The sequence below is a fragment of the Pipra filicauda genome, unplaced genomic scaffold (genome assembly GCF_003945595.2).
Source record: "Pipra filicauda isolate LSUMZ 115617 unplaced genomic scaffold, ASM394559v2 scaffold421_size600610_pilon, whole genome shotgun sequence".
Taxonomy (NCBI): Eukaryota; Metazoa; Chordata; class Aves; order Passeriformes; family Pipridae; genus Pipra; species Pipra filicauda.
The window spans coordinates 95,880-115,285 of NW_024104556.1; the positions used below are offsets into that span (position 1 = coordinate 95,880).

Consider the following 19,406-nt stretch of genomic DNA (forward strand, 5'->3'; position numbering starts at 1 on the left):
GCACAGCTCTGCTCTTGGGAGAACTCAGCACAGGAGGGGGATTTTCTGCCATGGGTGTGCTGAACGGGAGCTGGCTGGGAGGCTTGAGCTCTTTCCTACTGGGATTCCTTTTCCTTTTCCTGTATTGGAGCAGGGTTGTGGGACTTGGCAATCCAGGGCTGGTTATTCCCAGCCCATTCCAACCAAAACGTGCCTCCGGGCCAGGTCGAGCCCGAAGGGTTATTTTGGCAGCAAGTTGCCTTTTGGCAGCTGAGTTTATTGCTGGTCTTGTTTCCCTTAAGGAAAACACCAGTGGGGGTGTGAAGACTCCAGGAATGGTCATTCCCTGTGCTCAGACATTTAGGAAATGAGGATTCAGCAGAGTGGGTGCTTTGGAATATTTATGAGCTTGGTAAGAGCTGACAGAGCTCAGTGGAGCTTCCCCATCCATGGATCTGCTGCTCCAGGGATTGAGGGGTTTCCATGCTCCTCCCAAAATCAGCTCAATTAGCTAAAATCAGCCTGGGAGATGCTTTTCCGAGTTGTTCCGTGCCTGTGACCAGCCTGCTGTGCTGTGTTGTTCCCGAGCCGGCTCCAGAGGGTTGGAATTGGGAGTTAATAGTTGGAAAAGCCCTCTTTCCAGTGGGTGTTCATTCCTGCACTTCTCCAGCAGGAATGGGATAAGGATTTAAGGGACAGATAAAAGCTGTCGGGATCACACATGGTGTTAACAACCCACTTGGCATCGTCATCCCAGAATCCCATTGTCCCTGAGCTGGAGCAAACCCCTGCTGCCCAGGATCTGGGGTGGTTTTGGGGTGGGAAGCACCTCCTGGGGGACTGTGCTGCCCTGTTTTCCCAGGCTGGGAAATTCCGGATAGGGAATGACCACCTGCCTCCAGCCTTGCTGGCCGCAGCCAGCCTCCATCCCGAGGCCATTCCCAGGCTGGAGAGCAGCACACCCGGGGGTGCTTTTGCTTGGAAAAGCCCCAACCCGCTGGTTTTCCATTCTTTTTTAGCCCAGCTCCAGTTCCCTTTTGTTTTTCCCCGTTTTCCATTCCTCAGCGCCTGGGAATGTGCTGCGTAAGGAGGTTTCCTGGCAGCAGCTCCCATGTCAGAGTGTTTGGTTCCAGCCTCTCCCTGTCACCACGTGGGCTCCAGGGGGATTCCTGGCACGGGAGAACGCGGAGCAGCCGCCGGGATGGGAGCTCGGAGCGGGATCCTGCCGTGGCTGTTCCCAAAGAGTGGCAGCCCCGTGGGTTTTCCAGAGCTGCTTCCTCAGGGAACCTGACAGAAGTGGTGGCTGGTGCTGTCACATGGCATTTTCCTGGAATTAGTTGGCATGGGAAGCTTTCCCACTCTGTCTGCCATTCCCATGGCTCCTCCACTCCGGCTGTGCCGGGATGGGAAAACCCTGGATGTGGCTGGAAGGTTGTAACAACAGCTTAGGTGGTTCCTGATAAATAAACATGGTTTTAATCAGGTTTGTAATCCATGTTTATGGGGTTTCGTGGGTTTTATTTATCAGGATATTTAGATATCGGGATATTTATCCTGATAAATTTCATTTATAGGCCACATTTATAAATCAGGTTCATAATCCACGTTTATGGGATTTAATGAGATCTATTTATCAGGATAAGTATCCTGATAAATCATGTTTATAAATCAGGGTTATAAACCACATTTATAAATCAGGTTCGTAATCCACATTTATGGAGTTAATGAGGTTTATTTATCAGGATATTTTAGTGTCAGGATATTTATCCTGATAAATAAACCATGACACTGAATAACTGAAGTTCCTTCCAGGATTTTCTGTGATAGTGAGAGTTTGGTAAAAATGATAATAATGTTCTTGTCTTGAAGTATGTTGGGGAAAAGCTGTGTCTTGTCTTCCCTCTCGAGGAGTGGGACTGATTCCTGGGCTTGCTGCTGGTGGGATTTATCCCGTGGAGCACGTGGGTCTGCATCCCGTATTTATATTTATCCTGATAAATAACCCACGTTTATAAATCACATTTGTATGGTTTGATGTGGTTAATTTATCAGGATATTTGTATATCAGAATATTTATTTATTTATTGCCAAGGAGCCAAAACGGGTTGGCAGCTTCCTGGGAAATAAGGTCAAGGGATTTGTTTTCCAGCCATGGATTTAGGCCCAACCTGTGCCACGTGCCCCTGGTTAAGGTGGATTTATGGGATGAGGTGTTTCTGTCATCAATCCGTTACCTTACACTTGAGATGTCCTGGAGAGCTGGAGGCACAACCTTTGATCCCCCAGCCTTCCATAAATCCCGGGGATTTGCTGTCCTCACCTGCTGCCAGCAGGAACTGTGTGCAAAAAAAGCCAAGGGAAAGGGGGGTGTTGAAGGAAAATGGGACTGGGAATTATCCCCTGGGAAGTTTGGGGTAAAACAGGCTCGGTGGCAAAACTGCTTTCCCAGGGGTGGGAAGGTCACTGTTCCTAAACCATCTCCCACCTCTCCAAAGCTTTGCAAACCCAGGAGTTCCTAAATCATCTCCAAAGTTTTGCAAACCCACATGTTCCTAAACCCTCTCCCCAACCTTCTCCAAAGCTTTGCAAACCCAGGAGTTCCTAAACTATCTCCAAAGCTTTGGAAACCCCGGAGTTCCCTACCCATCTCCAAAGCTTTGCACACCCCAGAGTTCCCAACCCATCTCCAAAGCTTTGCACACCCCGGAGTTCCCAACCCATCTCCAAAGCTTTGGAAACCCCAGAGTTCCCAACCCATCTCCAAAGCTTTGCACACCCCGGAGTTCCCAACCCATCTCCCCCCTCCCAGGCTCTGCACCCCCGTCCTGCCCCGGGTGTTTGTGGTGGCAGAGCTTGACTGAGACCTGTGGTGTGAATGTGAACCCTCGCAGGTGTATTCCTGGTGCTCCCAGTTCTCCTGTGACCCCCCTTTGTCCCGTTTTCCCCGTTCCAGCAGTGGAGTGGGATGCCATGGCCAGCTCCTCGGACAGTGAGGACGATGGGTTCATGGCCGTGGACGCCGAGGACGCCGCGGCCGAGGGGACGATGGAGCAGGAGGAGGAGCCCCAGGCCGAGCTGGAGCTGGAGGAGAGCAGGCACAGCCGATCCATGCTGGAGCTGCCGGAGGAGGTGCTGGAATACATCCTGTCCTTCCTGTCTCCCTACCAGGAGCACAAAACCGCCGCCCTGGTGTGCAAGCAGTGGTACCGGCTGATCAAAGGTGGGCAGGGCAGGGGTTGGGACTGCGGGGACAGGGTTGGGGGCCTGCCTCTGGCTGAGCCTCAGCTCTTGCTTTCCCCTCAAACTCTGGGATCTGACTCCTGGAGAATCCCAGCACAGCCCCCCAGCCCTCGGGTCCTGGCTGTGCTCAGGGCAGTGGGACGGTGCAGAACTGAACCCTCAGCCCCTTTTGGGGCGTGAAACCCATGGAGGGTGTGAACCCCCTGCCCTGGAGCTGTCCAGGGCCAGGTTGGATGGGGCCTGGAGCCACCTGGGATAGTGGGAGCTTCCACCCATGGCAGGGCATGGGAATGGATGAGCTTTGAGGTCCCTTCCACCCCAAAGCCCAGGACAGAGCCCCTCCATTTGCTGCACCGGGATGCTCCCAGTGGTGGCTTTGCATCCCAGCCCCATTCCCAGTGTCCCATGTCTAACGTTGGCTCTATGTTGGCCTCTTGCTCTGTCCTGAGCATTCCCAGAGCTGCTGCTCCCAGCTGGAACAGCCCCGTGCCTGGTTCCTGCAGCTCTGCAGGGGATCAGTGGGCTATCAAACCTACATTAATGCATATTCACACTTCCTGAAAGAGCAGCCCTGAGCCACAGATCCTGCACTCTGCCTCCTGCCAAAGCCTCGGGGGCATATTTTAATGCTGCATGTGGATGATACAGCAAATAAGGAGGGAAAGTTGGACGAGGATCCAAACAAAACCCTCTGCTTCCCTTTGTTTGAATGCGCTGGGTGATTCCTGTTGTGATTCTGACACTTCAATCACAAGCTTCATTTAAAAAACAAGGAGTTTAAGGAGAGACCACAGGTAAATCCGCTGGGATTTAACCGCACGGGGGGAACTCGTTTCTTCTGGAAAACGTGGAGCCAGGATGCCTTTGGCAGTTGTGTGGGGTGGTGGCTCATTTGTGGACTCTGCACACCTGGAAGCATTGCTCAGATTCCAGGCATTTCCCACTTTGCCCAGAGTTTAACAGGAAGAAGGTTAAAAACAGGAGCACTGCCCAAAGTTACTCTTTTTTGCGTAATTTTGGGGCACCAACAGCCCACACCCCTGTGGAAAGGTCTTTTCCAAGTGCTGGCCTTTCCTTGGCTGGTTCCTGGAGCAGCCTTAGGAGCTGCAAAGGATGCAGCTGGAATGGCCAAACCCCTGAGATTCAGCCCAAACTGTGGAAGCACCCCTGGAGCAGGGGGGGATGAGCATCCCGAGGCCCAGCGTGGCTCCAGGCTCAGTCCCAGGGGGGCTGGGCCACTCTGGGGCAATTCCAGCCAAAAAGGGAGTGAATTCCCACCTGTGAGCTGTGCCCAGCGAGGTCACTCAAGGGGAACAGTGGATTTGTTCTCTCCTGCCTCAGTTTTCCTGTTTGCCAGGACACAGCTGCTGGGAAATCCTATGGCTCACATTCCCGTTCCCGTGTGACTCTCGGGAATCAGCTCCTTGAGGACCCTGGGCTGGATTTTTTTATTAAAAAAACCCTTCCTGCCTTATATCCTGGAGTGGGATTTCTTGCTGGGGGTGTTCCTGGCCTGTCAGGAAGCAAATCCTTGGGGGAAAAGCTCTTGGCAGTTGTGGCATCCTCAGTGCAGGTGCCATCGAGCATCTGCTGAGCTGCTGCTGCCACAAACCTTCTCCAGAGCCTTTTCTCTCCACAGGGAGCAGCCCTTCATCCCTGTTCCCCAACAGAAATCCTGGCAGCTCCATGAGGAGCCTGTTCCCAGCTAAATCCACTTCCTCACACAGCTGAGGAGGAATCTTTTCATGCTGATTTTTGTCCCTGATGTCTCCTCACCAATCTTTTTCAAGGAGAACAGCGTCAGGCTTATTATCAAACCTGTCTGATGGGAGAGGAGTTTTATTTGAAGTGGGGGAGAGAATAAGCCTGGAAGTCTGAGTATCTCCCTGAAGGCCCCCCGGTGCTCCCGGGGAGCTGCTGGCACGTGGGATGAGCAGCTCCAAAGGATGAGGGGGAGTCTGGAGTAGGTTGGAGACCTGAATTCCCATGGAGCTCCTGATTGCCAAGTGCAATTCAAGCCCTTTCTGTCCCAGCCCAGCCAGAGCTGGTCCTTCCCCACCCCTGGAATGTTTTTTCCCAGGTGAGGATGCAGCTCCTCTGCCAGAGTTTGGAGAGAAGACTTTTTGTGGCGTGTGGAAATGAGCATTCCCTGGACATAATGTGCATCCACAGTCCAAAACCTGATTATCTTTTGTCCCCTGAGGCTCCTGAAGGGAAGGGAGGCTGCTCCTCGGGGTGGGATGAGGGAGCACCAGGATTGTGGGGCGGCAGAGCAGGCTGGGAGCTCTGCAGAGCATCCCATGGGCTTCCTGCCTTTCACCAAGGCTCTGCTTCCCAAGCTGGAGCTCCGGGGATGTCATGACCTGGGTCAGTGAGTGTTGCTGATCTCCACGTTTCCAGAGTCCCTTTCCTTTATTCCCTCTCCTCCTCCAGTTCCCGGCGTGTTTGTCCCCTCAGTGCAGGGCTTCTCTGGGGCTGCTGGGGCTGTGCAGGCACAGTTTGTCCCTGCCATGTCCCACACTTTGCTGACAATGTGCTTTCCTCCCCAGGTGTGGCCCATCAGTGTTACCACGGGTTCATCAAGGCAGTGCAAGAAGGGAACATCCAGTGGGAGAGTCGCACTTATCCCTATCCCGGCACCCCCATCACCCAGCGCTTCTCACACAGTGAGTACCTGCTGGGGACAGCTCTGTCCCCTCCTTTGGGGGGGAAACTGCATCCAGGGGGTTCCCACTGCATCCCTCGGGATGTGGCAGTGCCACACGTGCCCGTCACTGTGGGAATTCCAGCACTTTACACAAGAACAGGGATTTGGGAGCTGCTGGTTGTGGCTGTGGGCCTGCTGATCCCAGGAAGTGTTGGTGGAGCTGGGCTGGGATTGGGGCTCTCTGTTTGTGCCTGTTTAATGTACAGGGATCTTTCTGCAGCTCCCCTTCTTAGGATTAAGGTTGGAAAAGCCCTCGAAGATCTCAGTCAGCTGTTAACGAGGTCACCCCCAAACGTGTCCCCAGGTGCCACATCCACACGTTTTCTGAGCACTTCCAGGGGTGGGGACTCCACCACCTGCCTGGGCAGCTGTGCCAGTGCCTGACCACCCTTTCCAGGAAGGAATTTTCCCAATATCCAATCTAAACCTCCCCTGGCACAGCTGGAGGCCGTTCCCTCTCCTCCTGGCCCTTGTTCCCTGGGAGCAGAGCCCGACCCCCCCCCGGCTCCCCCCTCCTGTCAGGGGGTTGCAGAGCCAGAAGGTCCCCCCTGAGCCTCCTTTTCTCCAGGCTGAGCCCCCCCAGCTCCCTCAGCCGCTTCTGCTGCTCCAGCCCCTTCCCAGCTCCGTTCCCTTCCCTGCACACGCTCCAGCCCCTCCGGGTCCTCCTTGTCCGGAGGGTCCCAGCGGTGCCCCGGGATCAGAGCCTGAGCTTTGTGTCCCCTTTGCCACTGGACTCGAGTCATTCCCGTCTGAGTTTAGGGAAGTGCAGCACTCAGGGGTGTTCACCAGCTGCTTGCACAGATCCTGTACATCTGTGAGGAAATCTGGGAAGGGGCTGACTGTGCTGGATTCCGAGTGAACTGGAGCTGCTGGAGCGTTTGGGGGTGGGAGCGAGCAATTCAGTTGGCAGCGCTGCTGAACGTGGGGCTGAATTCTTCCCCTGCTTCCGAGTTTCTGGAAGGGAACAAAAAGGGAAAAGATACTTAAAGTATCTTTGAGGGAAAGATACTGAAATAAAGCTTATTCTTTGTAGTGCAGTGGCATCGAGCTGCCAAAAAACATGACCAGATTTCTGTCCCATGGCTCTGGCGCTGGGTCTGAGCCCCCGGGGAGGCAGCTCTGTCATGGAGCAAATTCCATTTTTCTAAGGAAAAGCAAACACTGGAGCAAGCCCTGCAATTCCAAGAGCAATCAGGCATCACATTTTCATCTTCCCAAGCAATAATTTATGAAGCAACCCTCACTCAGCCTCCTGCCAAGACAAGTCCAGGAGACACTGTGGGAAACTGTGGTGAAGTCACTGTGCTCCTCCGAGAATTCCTTGTCTTCCTGAAGGATAAAAAAGGCACCATGGTTCATCCCTCATTTTTAAGCAGCCATGTTAGTGAAGTTCTTATTAATGACTTCAAGATTTCCACTATTTCCCCCCAGTCTGAGCAGCGGTTTTGTACTGGGGAGTGCTCAGGGCAGGTAGAAATTCCCTGGAAAAGGCTCAGAATTGCTCCTTTAATTTCTCCTGCTGCCCATCATGGGCTTGCTCCAAGTGTGCTGCTGTTGCACTTGACCCCAAGCGAGCTGTGTCCCTAAATGCAGTGCCCCTGGAGCGTGGCATCCGTGTCAGCCTCTCTCCATGTCAGCCTTGCTCCGTGCCACAGCCGGGCTGTGCTCGGCCCCTCTGGAGGGTTATTGATGCCCTTGGTGTGCCCACAGCTGGTCTGGACTCACTTGTTTGCTGACTGAAAGGCCTGGGGTTGGGAGCAGCCCCCCAGACCCTCAGCCCCTGCTTTCCCTGGGGCACGTTCCCTGTTTGGGGGTGGATTCCAGCGTTAAACCCCAGCCACAAACCATTCATTCCAGCAGTTCGGAGTGAATCTCTGAACTCCCGCCTGGAATCCCAAGGTGTGGTGAGCTGAGGTGAAGGAAACAGGACATTTGGAGAGGGAGGGCTCCAAAGCCATTTTTTAGGGATGAGTGATTGCCACTTTTTGTGGGAAGACGTCATGGCCCAGGCACGAGCCGCTGGAAGCCAGCGGTGCCGTCAAAGGGGCTCTGTGTCTCTTCCAAGAATTGTTAGAACTATCCTGGGAGCATCAAAGGACCAGGGAGGGAATTTTAAGCAGTTAGAGGTCACTGTGTCTGCTCTCCATCCTGAAGGGATCCAGAAAAACTGTTTGCTAAGGAATAAGGAGCGGAAGGTCCTGCCGAGGGCAGGGAGCAGGGATCACACAGCTGATGACTATGGATGAGCTGTGGCTTTTCCAAAGGATTGGATTGAAGCTGCAGGACAGGAAACATCAGTAATGCTGATTTCTTAGATCTCAGTGCACAGGTTTAGGGGTAGAAATGCTCTGTATCTGGGGTTTTTTAAAAAACAGGTCAATGTTTGCAGCAACCACCGGATTCTTTCCCGTCCCCGAGGTCAGAACCTGCCAGTTCATAGCAGGGCAGTGACTCACAGGGTGACATCACTGCCCAGAGTCGGCAAAGCCTGTCAGGAGGCTCAGGAATGCAGCCCGGGAATGCTGTGCCAGGAATATCGATCCTCTGCTGGGGGAGTGACTGATCAGAAACGCTCAATTGATTCGTTTGGGTTCCACTCAGTCTGGGGTTCTGCACCTCTGGGAGGAGTAATTAAAGCAATTAATGGGTTCACAAACCGGTCTGGAGGGAGTGGGAAAAGCTGGAATGTTTGTTTTACAGGATGGGCTGCTTTTCCAGCAGAGCTGCAGCTCCTCCCAGCACCCAGCCTGCCTCAGTTTTTGGCTGATTTTTGGCTGTGCTTGGTCCCTGCACTGCAAGGGGCAGGGAAATGGTATTTTAGGGAATGAGGAGATGGATGTATGGATAGATCTGGAGATAGGAGGAGACAGGGTGACAGATGGGGGTGTCCAGCCTGGAAGAGAGAAGGCTCCAGGAAAGAAGCCTAAAGGGGCTCCAGGAAAGCTACAGAGGGACTTTGGACAAGGGATGGAGGGACAGAGCAAGGGGGAATGGTTTTAAACTAAAAGAGGGGAAATTTAGATGGGATATTGGGAATAAATCCTTCCCTGAGAGGGTGGGGAGGCCCTGGCAAAGGAGAATAAACCAACAGGGCCTGGGGTGTGATTCAGTGACCCTATAAACTGTATGAAGCAGCTTAGGGAGGGTCAGTGAGTTGAGAACCTTAATCAGAGCTAATCTAATTAATTACAAGCTTCTAAGGCACTTTTCTCTGCTCTTCAGGAGCAGCTCTGCTTGAGGGGATAATCCTCTTGGAAGGTTCTTCTGGCTTTCTCCTGGTCAGGGAGAGCCCTGAGCCAGCCCTGGGTTTATGGAGTCAGGGCAGCCCGGCTGCTTTTGTCCTGGGTGGAATCCAGGAGGAAAAGCCAGTGATGTTGGGGTGTCACCCTGGGGTGACCCTGCTGGGAACAGGCACCTCCAAACCTCTGCAGCTGGACAGGGAGACAAAACACATCCAAGGTTCCTGGGCCGGGATCAGGAGTGGGAGAGATCCCTCCCCCATCACCTCCTGGGAACCAGACCCTGACTGGGGACAGGAATTGGATTGTTGCTGACAAGAGCAGAGCAGGAGAATGAGAAGTGAAACCCACCCTAAAAACCCCTTCCCCCCCCTCCCTCCTTCCCCAGCTCTCCCTCCTCCCTCCGGCGGCGCAGGGATTCGGGAATGGGGTCGGGTCGGTCCATCCCACGTTGTTCCTGCCCCTGCTCAGGGAGAGCAGTCGGAGCCCTTCCCCTGCTCCCTGGGGTCCTTCCCACGGAGACAGTTCCCCGGGGACTCCTCCAGCCTGAGTCCATCCCATGGCAACAGTTCTCCAGGAGCTGCTGCCACGGGAGTCACTTTTCCATGGGGTCAGTCCTTCAGGAACTGCTCCAACACGGGTCCCCACAAGTCCCTCCAGGAAACCTCTTCCCAGGGATCCAAGGATCCTGCCAGGACCCTGCTCCAGCCTGGGCTTCCCACGGGGTCACAGCCTGTCCTGGGCATCCCCCTGCTCCCTGTGGGCTCCTCCCCAGGCTGCAGGTGGATCCATGATCCATCCTGGGCTGCAGGTGGATCCATGATCCATCCTGGGCTGCAGGTGGATCCATGATCCATCCTGGGCTGCAGGTGGATCCATGATCCATCCTGGGCTGCAGGTGGATCCATGATCCATCCTGGCTCTCTCTGGGCTGCAGGGGCTCAGCTGCCTCTCCCTGGGCTTCCCCATGGAATCTCAGGAGAATCCCAGCTCTGGCCCCTGGAGCAGCTCCTGCCCCTGCTCCTGCCCTGCCCTGGGCTCTGCAGAGCTGTTCCTCTCACACATTCCTGTTCCTCTCCTCTCTGCACTCGATTCCATCTGCACAAGAACCTTTTCCTCCTTAGCTGTGTTATCCCAGAGGGGTTCCCACCATCCCTGCTGGGCTCAGCCTTGGCCAGCGGCGGGTCCGTCCTGGAGCAGCTGGAATTGGGGGAATGGGGGAAGCTTCTGGCAGCTTCTCACAACCCACCCCCTAAACCCCCTCTGCCAAACCCTGGGACACCAACACCCCCCAGAGCAGGGCAGTGCCAGCTGTGCTGATGGCTGTGCTTGCTGTTCCAGCTGTGCTCACAGCCCTGTTTGCTGCTCCAGCTGTGCTCACAGCCCCCTTTGCCATTCCAGCTGTGCTCACAGCCCTGTTTGCTGCTCCAGCTGTGCTCACAGCCCCCTTTACCATTCCAGGTGCGTGTTACTACGACCCCAACCAGTCCATGTACGTGTTCGGGGGCTGCACCCAGAGCAGCTGCAACGCCGCCTTCAACGACCTCTGGAGACTCGACCTCAACAGCAAGGAGTGGATCCGGCCCCTGGCATCAGGTGAGACGTGCCAGGACCTCAGCCCCTCACCTGGCTGCTCGGGTTTAGTGTTTTCATGGGGTTTTTGTCACTGTCTGACTGAGGTTTGGGTTATATCCTGGCAAAACAAGGGGTTCTGTGCATATCCGTGTGTTTGCAGCACCGTGTTGGGTTGGTTTTCTCTGGAGCAGGTGCTGGTTCCTGTCCCAGGATGAGGGACACTTGTTCAGCTGTGAGAGCCCAGGTTGATAAGGTTGAGAAAACTGGGATTGTTCAGCCTGGAGAAGGCTGAGGGAGAAGACTGAGACTTGGGATTGTTCAGCCTGGAAAAGGTCAAGAGAGTTGGGATTGTTGAGCCTGGAGAGAGAAGGTTCCAGGGATGCCTCAGAGCCCCTTCCAGTGCCTAAAGGGGCTCCAAGAGAGCTGGAGAGGGACTTTGGACAAGGGCCTGGAGTGACAGGACGAGGGGGAATGGTTTTAAACTAAAAGAGGGGAAATTCAGGTGGGTTATTGGGAATAAATCCTTCCCTGGGAGGGTGGGGAGGCCCTGACACAGGTTGCCCAAAGAAGCTGTGGCTGCCCCATCCCTGGAAGTGTTCAAGGCTAGGTTGGAGCAGCCTGGGCTAGTGGAAGGTGTGGAACTGGATGAGCCTTAAGGTCCTATCCTGTGATTCCATGATGAGAGTTTTTGTCCCAAAGCTGAGGTTTTCCTTCCTCCCTCCAGTAGGAGCCGTTTGAGGGGTGGAGGAGACGAGCTGAGCGAGGGGGGCTGTGGGAAAGCAGGTCCATCCCTGCAGTCCCTGTGCCCTCAGCAGGCAGGGAAACCCCCCAAACCATCTCCACCCCTGGTCTTTGTGCTCCGAGTGTCCCCCAGGGCACACTCGTGTTCCTGGTGCTTCTGAATTCAACTGAAATAATGGGGAAAAAAGCAAAGCACTGGGGAAGCTCTTGGGGCAGGGGGGAAGGAAGGGTTAAACCAGGGGGTTTGGCAAAGGCTTGGTGTTTAACCAAGAGCAGGGGGGAGGAAGGAGCTCAGCACCAGCCCAGCCTGGCCCTTCTCCACAGGCTCCTTGGGGCTTCCTCGGCTCTGTTTGCTCCTCTGACACTGCAAAATCCAGATGTTCCTGTGTCGTGGTGTTCCTTGGGACCTCCTGCTGTCCCACTGAACTGTTCACACATCCCTTGGTGCTTGGATCAACCCACACTGCGCTGCCAGGAGCAGCTCTGCATGAGGGGATAACCCTCTGGGAAGGTTCTTCTGGTCAGGGATACCCCAGGTTTTATGGAGTTGGGGCAGCCTGGCTGCTTTTCTCCCATCCAAACCCAGGGGGGAAAGAAAATGATCTTTGTTTTTCCCCCCAGAACAGGATTTTGCTCTGATTTTTGCCCTGCACAGCCCTGTGTGATCCCCACGGGGGAGAGCTAAGGAGGGAGAAAACAAAGCTCAGCCTTCCCACGGGTGTGGAAACTGGGTCCTGCTGACCCTCCATCCCGGGCTGGAGCGTTCCCCCGCTGCCCAGGGGTGGAGAGGAGCAGCATAAACAGGATGCTGGGAGCTGCAGACCTCTGCTCCGAGCCAGCCCTCCCGTTCCTGCAGCCCGGCGGGTCCTTCCGCGGGCTGAATGCGGGGCACGACTCGGGCACTCGGGGCTTCCCAGAGTCACGTTCCCACTGCCTCCCTGGCAAAGCACGCTCCTGAAGGAACAGCTCCTGTGGGAATACGTGTCAGAGTTAAGTCCCACGGGAAGATCCCCCGAGGAAATATTTCTGCGTGTTGTCATGAGCGAGATGGGATCGCAACTGAAACTCCGGCCCCGGAACGCTCCTGCTCCCGGGCTTCCAGAGGGATGAGTCACCCCACCGTGTGCCTGGGGTTGGATCTCGATCCTGCTTGGGTTTGGATGCCCTTAACCAGAGGGTTGGCACCGGCTGCCTGGGAAAGAATAGTGACTGGAGGGGGCAAAAGGGAGAGCTTTGAAATCCGGGATTGGGATGGAAATGAGGCGGGAGGGGTTTGATTGTAAAACAAGAGCTGACAGTGATTGATGAACACTCATTATGTGGGTCCTTAATTGCTGGTGGAGGTGGAGGAGGAGTTCCCACACCTGCCCTGTGGACTCTCTAGGATTTTACTCCAGAGTGAGGCTCCAGCTCTTTCCCAAGGCCAGTTTTCCCTTGGAGAGGTTCCGTCACACTCCACATGTTCCCTCATTAAGTATCTTATCTAATGAGTGCTTTGGAATAGGAGTGTGGTGTCTCAGCTGAGCTGGAACAGTTTCACCCCTTCCCCTCTCTGAGAGGCTTTTCCAGGAGAAAACACCCTTTTTGTTGTTGTTGTTGTTGTTTGTTCCTCCCTGTTTTCGTTGGGGTTTTCTGGCTCCCGGGCATTCCATGACATCAGAGCTGGATAATTCATCTCCAGCCTGAGCTGCTCTGCTTCAGCTGGCAGTAAATATTTAGCCTTCAAAGACATAATTGGCCTGGGTTTCTTTAGTCTCAGAGACGGAGGAGGGAGATTATTACATCAAAACCCCCTAATTTTTGAGGTTTCAAAGTAATTTTTTTGCTTGGATCTGAACCAATGGCCCTGACTCGTGACTGAGAAGGCTGGAGCAGCTCCAGGGAGTCACTGCCTGGCTGTTATGGAGAGCTTTTGGTGGGGCTGGATGCTCTGGGAAGGAGGGGGTCAGGCAGCAGGATCCCTGCTTTAGGAAGGTGCCTCCCAGCTCTTCTCCCTCGAGCTCTCCAGGCTCCTCTGGAGCTGCTTCCCACCCCTTCCACTCCCACAGCCGAGTCCTGCCAGAGCATTTTGTGTGGGAAGCTGCAGAGTTATCCCAGGGTAGGTGGTCCCTGGGAGGAGGTGCCTTTCTCCATGTGCTGGGGGTGCTTTTTGCCTTCATTTGCCTAATTAACCTGGGCAGTTGTTGGAATTGGAGCCCATCCCTGCCCAGGAGATCCTGATGGAGGGCTGGGGGTGGTTTATGCTGGAATCTGTTGATCCAGCTGGAGGCAAGGGTTAGTCCCCACAAGGTTTCAGTGGTGATAGTCTCTGGTGCTCCCCAAAAATGAGCTGAAACAGCCAGGAAAGAAACCAAAATCGATTTGAAACGGAGACTCCCAGGACTTTCAATACCTGAACAGGCTCCAAGGAGCTGGAGGAGGACTTGGGACAAGGGATGGACTGACAGGACAAGGGAATGGCTTCCCACTGCCATAGGACAGGATTAGATGGGAGATTGGGAAGAAATCCTTCCCTGGGAGGGTGGGGAGGCCCTGGCACAGGTTGCCCAGAGAAGCTGTGGCTGCCCCATCCCTGGAAGTGTCCAAGGCCAGGTTGGACGGGGCTTGGAGCAACCTGGGACAGTGGAAGGTGTCCCTGCCCATGGCAGGGGTGGCACTGGATGGGCTTTAAGGTCCCTTCCAAGCCAACCCATCCTGGGATTCTGTGCCTCAGTGCCACGGGAGCTGCAGGGTCTGTGGGGAGGCCTTTGCCAGGAGGGTGCTGATCCCTGTGTTTGGCTGAGCTGGGATCCAGCCCTGGATCCCCTGGTGGCAGGGAAGGTTTGTCCTGTTTCCACACAGGTCTGTCCAACACCCCTGGGGATTCCCCTTCCAGCTCTGTGCCATGACAGCTCCTGGAAGGCTTAAAAGCAGAGACCTTCAGCCTGAAGGTTTGTGCTTCAAACCTCCTGGGTGGTCGGAACAGCCGGCAGTGAGTGAGTGTGCCAGCACCTTCTCCTGCTGCAGTGAGTGTGCCAGCACCTTCTCCTGCTGCAGTGAGTGTGCCAGCACCTTCTCCTGCTGCAGTGAGTGTGCCAGCACCCTGATCTGCTGCAGTGAGTGTGCCAGCACCTTCTCCTGCTGCAGTGAGTGTGCCAGCACCTTCTCCTGCTGCAGTGAGTGTGCCAGCACCTTCTCCTGCTGCAGTGAGTGTGCCAGCACCCTGTCCCACTGCAGTGAGTGTGCTAACACCCTCCCCACTGGTTCCTCTGGGCTCAGCTCCTCCCCAGCTCCTCTCCCTGCTTGGAGTGGGAGTTCGAGGATCAGGTTTCCCTTTGTGAGCTGAGGGGAAGGTGTCTTTGATGGTGTTGTGTCAACAAACCCAGCAGCCCAAGGGAGGAAGGGGAGACTGGGGAGAGCCCCTGGTGCCCTGCCCGGGGTGGCTGTGCCGGGTGGGAGGTGCTGTCAGATGTGGTCCCTGGGTGGTGGGAGGCTGGAGGAGGAACCTCCCTGTCAGTCCTGAGGCAGAGGGGCTTGGCCTTGACAAAGCTGCACGAAAGCCTTGCCCCCAGCAAGAGAAACCAGCCTTGTTTTCATCATCCCTCTGGAAAGCCGTGGGGAGTTTTCAAAGCCGATGTTCCAGCCTTGGTGCAGTTCCGTGGGGTTGGCCCCGCTCCGGGTGAACTCCCGGGGGTGCTGCCTCCTCAGCGGGAGCTCTGTGGGGCTGGAGGCAGGAGGTGAAGGACTGGGCTCCCCAGGGAGGGAGGTGATGGTGCAGCTGGGGTCCCACTGGTGCCCAGCTCTCCACGGCCACGAGCCAGCGTGGCACCATCACTCGGGGCACAGACCACACATGGGGCCGGGGCTGCCCCGGGGCTCAGGGGTTCTGCAGTAAAACAGCTGTGGGAGTGCTGGGAAACTCCTCCTGTGTGGATTTAAACCCTCTGTGGCTGAGGGTCAGTCCTTGGGTGTGTTTTGCCTCTTCTTTGCATCAGCTGTGTCCAGTTCAGCTCAGGAAGGACCCAAAGGGGCTGGAGCGTGTGCAGGGAAGGGAACAGAGCTGGGAAGGGGCTGGAGCAGCAGGAGGGGCTGAGGGAGCTGGGGGGGCTCAGCCTGGAGCAAAGGAGGCTCAGGGGGGACCTTCTGGCTCTGCAACCCCCTGACAGGAGGGGGGAGCCGGGGGGGGTCGGGCTCTGCTCCCAGGGAACAAGGGACAGGAGGAGAGGGAACGGCCTCCAGCTGTGCCAGGGGAGGGTCAGGTGGGACATCAGGAGGAATTTCTCCCTGGAAAGGGTGGTCAGGCACTGGAAGGGGCTGCCCAGGGAGGTTTGGAGTCCCCAGCCCTGGAGGTGTCCCAGGAAGGCCTGGCTGTGGCACTGAGTGCTCTAGGCTGGGGACAAGGTGGGCATCGGGCACAGGGGGGGATCCATGGGCTGGGAGGGCTTTTCCAACCCAAATGGTTCCATGATTCTTTTCCCTGAAGAGCAATAACTGAGGCTCTGGACTAAAACTCTCTGCCCTGACCCCAGACTGCAGCTCTGCCCCCATTGCAGTCACTCCCCTCACAGCACCATCACGAGCAGTTAAAAACACCCCAAAATCCCGCCCTGGCCTCTCCAGAGCAGCATCTCCCAGTTGGAGTTTGCTGCCAGTCCCAAGACACCACCTGTGAGAGGTTTCTTCCCAAAAATTCCCATGTACATGAGGAAGGAGACGAGGAGAGGCAGGTTTGGAAAATAAACCTGCAATATTTAACCTGATTCCTTTCCACTTGGAGCCCTTGAAGGAAGGGCTGCAGGACTCCCTTGGTGTCCCTGTGTGCTGCTGACCCCATTCCATTGAAGGCAAACCTAAATTGGACTAAAAACTCGGGATCACCTTGAGCACACGGAGCCGTGGCGCCGCTCCAGCCTCCCAGGGATCCAAAGGAATGAAAGGCTGATTCCTGGCACGGAGTAACACCTCTAACTGTGTCTGGCTGTGGGTGTCTGAGCCTTCCAAGTGGAGCAGGTTAATGGAGTGCCTGGAAATCCTTCTGTCCTTCTGCTGCCGTGGTGTTGAAGGAGCCTGGAAGAGAGGGAAGCTTTTCCAGCTCTTTTCCTGATCTGGTTTGTTTTTCCCTCGTTGCCCTTGGAGTTCAGTAGCACTAAGGCCTGTCTGTGCCTCCACAGAGGTAAAACTTGCACGTTATCATCAAAAATCCTTGACTTTTCCACCACCATCAAAATGCTCTTTGAGCTCTGAAGCCTTGACCCCTTTGGAAATTCAGCCTTAATCCTGAGGAGTCGGAGCTTCCTTCTTCCACCCCTCACTTCTTCCTTATCCCACCCCAATTTCTTCCTTATTTCATCATTCATTTCTTCCTTATCCCACCCCCAGTTTCTTCCTTCTCCCAACCAAATTTCTTCCTTATTCCACCCCCAATTTCCTCATTCTCCCACCCCCAGTTTCTTCCTTATCCCACCCCCAATTTCTAATTTCTTCCTTATCTCACCCCCAATTTCTTCCTTCTCCCACCCCTCACTTCTTCCTTATCCCACCCCCAATTTCTTCCTTATCCCACCTCAATTTCTTCCTTATCCTACCCCTCATTTCTTCCTTATCCCGCCCCCAGTTTCCTCCTTATCCCTGCCCTTGGAAGCAGGAGCCCAGAGCTGGTCTGGCAGCTCCGGGGGGAGCCGGGATGGATCCCAGCCCCTCCTTCTGTCTCTGGGAGGAGCCACGATGTCCTTTTGTCCCTCTCCTCGCTTGGGTGCTTCCCAAAATGTTCTCGGATGGAATTTGTGATGTTCAAGATGAAACATTTCAAGGGCAGGGGATGAAAAATCCAACCAAATCCAGTGGAAGGCATTTTATTTTCCATAAGCTGTGACGCTTCATTTGGAAAGCGCTGCCAAGGGCTGGATTCCAGGAGATTAATGCCCAGGTTTAGGTTTCCAGCACACATCTCTCTCCCCTCCCTGGGAGTTGCCAGGCTCTGTCCTCCTCCAGCTCGTGCCCTTTTTGGCCCTGTTTAACCTGGAAAAGCTTTTTGGCACCTGGAGCCGTCGTTCCACCGGCACCGGTTTTATGGATCCTTCCTTGGATGGAGACCCTGCCTGGCCCTTGCAGGAATGAATCCAGGGACACACAGGGACAAAACCCCCCTGAAAAGGGAGCATTTTAAGGCTTTATCCTGCAAATGCCTTTGCTGACCCCGGTAGGAAAAGCCCAAAGATTCCCCTCCTCTTTCTGGGGGTCTCTTGTGGCTCCTGGAGGATTTTCTGCCTGGGAATCTGCTCCCTACAAAAAAAGGTTTGGAGAGGCTGGTGGTTGGAAAGGCTTTGATTCTGAAGCCTCAACTCTTCAGCTGGTCAGTGTGGTGGGAAATGAGTGTGGATTTACCACGACCAGGGGGAAAACATTCCCGTGCCTCCTATTCCTGAATCCCACATTGGAAACCACCATCCCTCCCTCCCCCTGTTCCCAACTGGCTGCGTCCTGCCCTTCATCCCAGCTGGCTCTGAGGTATTCCTGCAGCATTCCCAATTGCTCCCAATATCTGTAGAGGTCATAAAGTCAATCCATAACTTCATTCCTCTGTTCTTGGTTGGGATGGGGGGACAGAGCCAGTTCAACTCCAACAAGGTGTGCAGGGACACCGGGATGCCACTGCTTCCCACAGGAATGTGGGGCTGGAGGCAGGAATGGCTTTGAAGAAGCCAGTCTGCCTGCACACAGAGGTGGGAATGAGCCCAGGGGGTGGGAATGTGCCTAGGAATTGGGAACATGCCCAGGGGGTGGGAATGTGCCTAGGAATTGGGAATGTGCCCAGGGGTTGTGAATGTGCCCAGGAGGTGGGAATGTGCCCAGGAACTGGGAATGAGCCCAGGAATTGGGAATGTGCCCAGGACTCGGGGCCGTGGCATCAGACCCAGCTCGTGTCAGACTCAGCCCGTGTTGGCTGAGCCGGGGCTGCCAAAGGTGGTTCTGTCCCCGCAGGACAAACCCCCTGGGCAGTTTCCCTCTCCTGTTCCCACTCTCTATGTGCTGCAGGAGTTGGAAGTTCAGCAGATCTTTATCTCCAGACAGAGCCTGGTGGCTGAGCAGCCCCTGCCGTGGGGAATTGGCTCCCGGAGCTCTGGCAGCAGGTCAGGGGGGCTCCTCTGTCCCACGTGCTGCTCCCACAGGGAAGGATGTTCCCTCAGGATGCCCTCCTGGCCTGCCCCAGGCAGCTCAGCCTGGTGTGGGGGGAGTTTGTGGAAAGGGAATTCCGAGGCAGAAGCAGAGGAGGCTGGGAGGGAAGCAGCTCCAAGGGAAGTGGGTGTTTTAGGGATGACCTGGTTTCCCTCTTCCCTCGGGACAGGTCTGGGGACCTGAGGGAAGAGCTGAGCACCTGGATGTTGGTGCAGGAATGGAGATCCCATGTGTCAGTTCATCCATGAGTTTGTTTTAATCCAGAGGATGCTGGATCTTTCCATGGCAAAAACCAGCAAACCTGCACCTTGAATAGAGCAGGAATCTTGATAAGGAACATTCTGGTGATTCTCCTCTCCTGGATGATGAGGGGTTTATTCCAGATTTGAAATTCACCTGCACAATATTCCTTTCTCCAGAAGGTTTCCAGTGTGGAGCAGTCCTCCTTAACACACTGCCACCATGGATGGAGCAGTCCAACCTGGAAAAGGGCTTCTTGCTTTACCCTTGTGGGATTAAGATTCCCGGAGAGGAGCTCCCTGCGTGCAGATCCCTCCAGAGATTAATGAAGGAATGTTTCCCTCTGTTTCCTTTATCGACCTCTGGGATGGACACAGAGAATTTTTAGCCTCCCTGGTCCCTGTTTTGATGCTCAAAGGTGGCCTGGAGCAGGGGCATATGGATTCTGTAGGATATCCTGAGCTGGGAGGGACCACAGGGATCACTGAGTCCAGTTCCTGGAGGGCTTGGAGGGGCTGGACCTGCCCATG

At 55.1% G+C, this 19,406-nt stretch overlaps 1 protein-coding gene across 2 annotated transcripts in view; it reads left to right on the plus strand.

The window, feature by feature from the left end:
* The window catches only part of FBXO42 (F-box protein 42), a 45,719-nt gene that overhangs the window by 12,723 nt on the left and 13,590 nt on the right, over nucleotides 1–19,406 (plus strand). Inside the window, exons 2-4 of one of the 2 annotated variants that reach the window (XM_027711364.2) lie at nucleotides 2,933–3,199; nucleotides 5,769–5,885; nucleotides 10,627–10,761. In XM_027711364.2, the coding sequence (XP_027567165.2) occupies nucleotides 2,950–3,199; nucleotides 5,769–5,885; nucleotides 10,627–10,761 (502 nt within the window). In that variant the 5' untranslated portion in view covers nucleotides 2,933–2,949. The remainder of the gene's footprint in view (nucleotides 1–2,932; nucleotides 3,200–5,768; nucleotides 5,886–10,626; nucleotides 10,762–19,406) is intronic. The other variant, XM_039385591.1, reaches the window with a different exon arrangement.